The 2,512-nt window shown below is 37.8% G+C and overlaps 1 protein-coding gene across 1 annotated transcript in view; it reads right to left on the bottom strand.

Annotated features, from left to right (window-relative positions):
- Positions 1-2,123: 2,123 nt before the first annotated feature.
- Positions 2,124-2,512, bottom strand: part of ENH_00012040 (hypothetical protein) — a gene marked incomplete at both ends in the record, with an annotated part of 1,264 nt that continues 875 nt past the window's right edge. The window contains one exon of the mRNA XM_013578960.1: positions 2,124-2,512. This exon is cut by the window's right edge and continues 3 nt beyond it. Coding sequence (XP_013434414.1) covers positions 2,124-2,512 — 389 coding nt within the window.

Below are 2,512 nucleotides of genomic sequence, written 5' to 3'. Positions count from 1 at the left end.
ATCATCGAATATCATTTATTTATTTTTTTATTTTTTTATTTATTCATTTGTTTATTTATTCATTTATTTATTTATTTACTTGTTTATTTATTTTGTCATTGATTTTTATTTATTTGTTTGTTTGTTTTATCTATTTATTTTTTATTTGTCCGTCTGTTGTCGGAGAAAAAAGACAAAAAGATATTTATCTTCCCGAGTCCGCAGGAGACAAAAATAAATAAATAAAAAATAATAAATAAATAAATAAACAAAACAATAAGAATGGTAAACAAGTAAATAAACAAATAAAGATTAATAAATAAAAACAAATAAATAAAAATAAATAAATAATAAATAAGCAGCAGATATATATAGTCGCAGGGAAACAGAGAAAAAGAACAAAAAACAAAAAAAAACAAAAAAGTAAAAAAGGAAAAGAAAAAGAAAAAGAAAATAAATAAAAAGATAAAAAAGAAAAAAGAGACAACTGGAGACAAAAGGAGAAAAGGGAGTCAAAAAAGAAAACAAAAAAGATAAAAAGGAAAACAAAAAGAGAAAGAAATAAAAAGGAAATAAAAATAAAAGGAAAAGAAAAGATAAAAAGCAAATAGGGAAATGGATAGGCAAAAAGATAAGATTTGAAAAGATCAGAAAAAGGAAAAGAGACAAAAGGAAATAAAACGAAATAAAAAGAAATAAAAAGAAATTAAAAAAAGAAATAAAAGAAAGAAATAAATGCAAAGAAACAAAGAAGAAGCCAAAAGGGAGACAAAAAGAATAAAAAGAACTGAAAAAAAATGATAAATAGAAAACAAAAAAGAAAGCACAAAAGAAGACAGAAAAGAAAAAAAGAAAATAAAAAAAAATAAATAAATTAACAAAAAAGTAGAGAGGCAATGGGAAGTTTAAGAGAAAACAAAAAAGAAAATAAGAAAGAAAGTAAATTAAAAATGCAAAAAAAAGAAATGAAGAAATAAAAGACAAAAGAAATAAAAAAGAAATAAAAAAAAGATATAAAAGGGAAAGAAATAAATAGAGACAAAAAAAGACAAAAGAAAAAAAAGGTAAAAAAAAAATAAAAAAGAAAAACAGAAATCAAAAAAAGAAAAACGACAAAAAAGAAATCGAAAAAAAAGAAATAAAAAAGAAAACAAAGAAAAGAAGAAAAGTAAAAAAAGACAAAAAGAAGAAACTTAGGCTCCACATGCAGCCACCGCATGCAGCCTCTGGCTAGCTGTGGCTAGCTGTGGCTAGCTGTGGCTAGCTGTGGCTAGCTGTAGCTAGCTGTGGCTAGCTGTGGCTAGCTGTGGCTAGCTGTGGCTAGCTGTGGCTAGCTGTAGCTAGCTGTAGCTAGCTGTAGCTAGCTGTAGCTAGCTGTAGCTAGCTGTGCTAGCTCTAGCTAGCTCCGGCCAGCTAGCTGTAGCTAGCTGTCGCTAGCAAGCTGTCGTTAGCTAGCTGTAAATAGCAAGTTATAGCTAGCTGCAGCTAGCTAGCTGTAGCTAGCTAGCTGCAGCTAGCTAGCTGCAGCTAGCTGCCGCTGTGGGCGGTGAGAGCTGCCCGCAGCTAGCCCCAGCTAGCTACAGCTAGCCACAGCAAGCTGCAGGTAGCTACAGCCAGCTACAGCTAGCTACAGTTAGCTACAGCTAGCTACAGATAACTACAGCTAGCAACAGCTAGCAACAGCTAGCAACAGCAAGCTGCAGCTAACTGCAGCTAGCTAGAGTTAGCTGCAGCTAGCTGCAGCTAGCTGCAGCTAGCTAGAGTTAGCCGCAGCTAGCTGCAGCTAGCTACAGCTAGCTGCTGCTAGCTGCATGCAGCAGCTGGCTGCTGCTTCGGTCCGTAGGCGGTGGTGGCTAGCCGTAGCTAGCCAGCCACAGCTAGGTTAGCTAGCTAGCTAGCTAGCTAGCTTAGCTAGCTAGCTATCTAGCTAGCTAGCTAGCTAGCTGCTGCGGCGCTGTGTCTCTCTTTTGCTGCTTCTCTGTCTCTTTCTGATTTGCTGCTTTTATTCTTTTTTGAATTTCTTTTTTAATTTTTGAATTCTTTTTATTTTCTTTTCTTCTTTCTTTGTTTCTTTTCTTTTTGTTTTTTTTCTTTTAATTTTATTTCTTTTTATTTCTTTTTTTCCTTCCATTCCTCTTCATTCCTCAGTCTCCTTGAACCTCCAGCTTCTCTATCTCCACTTGCTGCTGCTGCTGCTGCTGCTGCTGCTGCTGCTGCTGCTGCTGCTGTTCCTGCTGCAGCTCCTGCTTCTGGAGCTGCTGTTGCTGCTGCGGCTGTTGCTTCTGCTGCTGCTGCTTCAGCGGCTGCGCAAGCTGCTGCTGCTGCTGCTGCAGCTGCTTCTGCTGCTGCAGCTGCTTCTGCTGCCGCTGCTGCTGCTGCTGCTGCTGCTGCTGCTGCTGCTCTGCCTCTCCCACAAACTTCCGCAGCAGCGCAGCAACAAGAGACAACCCGTGCTGCTGCATGCTTTGGCCCCACACTGCTTCGTTGAAGCGCTCCAGCAGCAAAGGCCGCCCCTCAAACAGCCGCCCGCTAA

This window comes from Eimeria necatrix, genomic scaffold (assembly GCF_000499385.1).
Source record: "Eimeria necatrix Houghton genomic scaffold, Enh_scaff1371, whole genome shotgun sequence".
In the NCBI taxonomy this organism is placed as follows: Eukaryota; Apicomplexa; class Conoidasida; order Eucoccidiorida; family Eimeriidae; genus Eimeria; species Eimeria necatrix.
The sequence above is the reverse complement of the archived record's forward strand: the minus strand, read 5'-3'. Positions and strand labels throughout refer to the sequence as shown.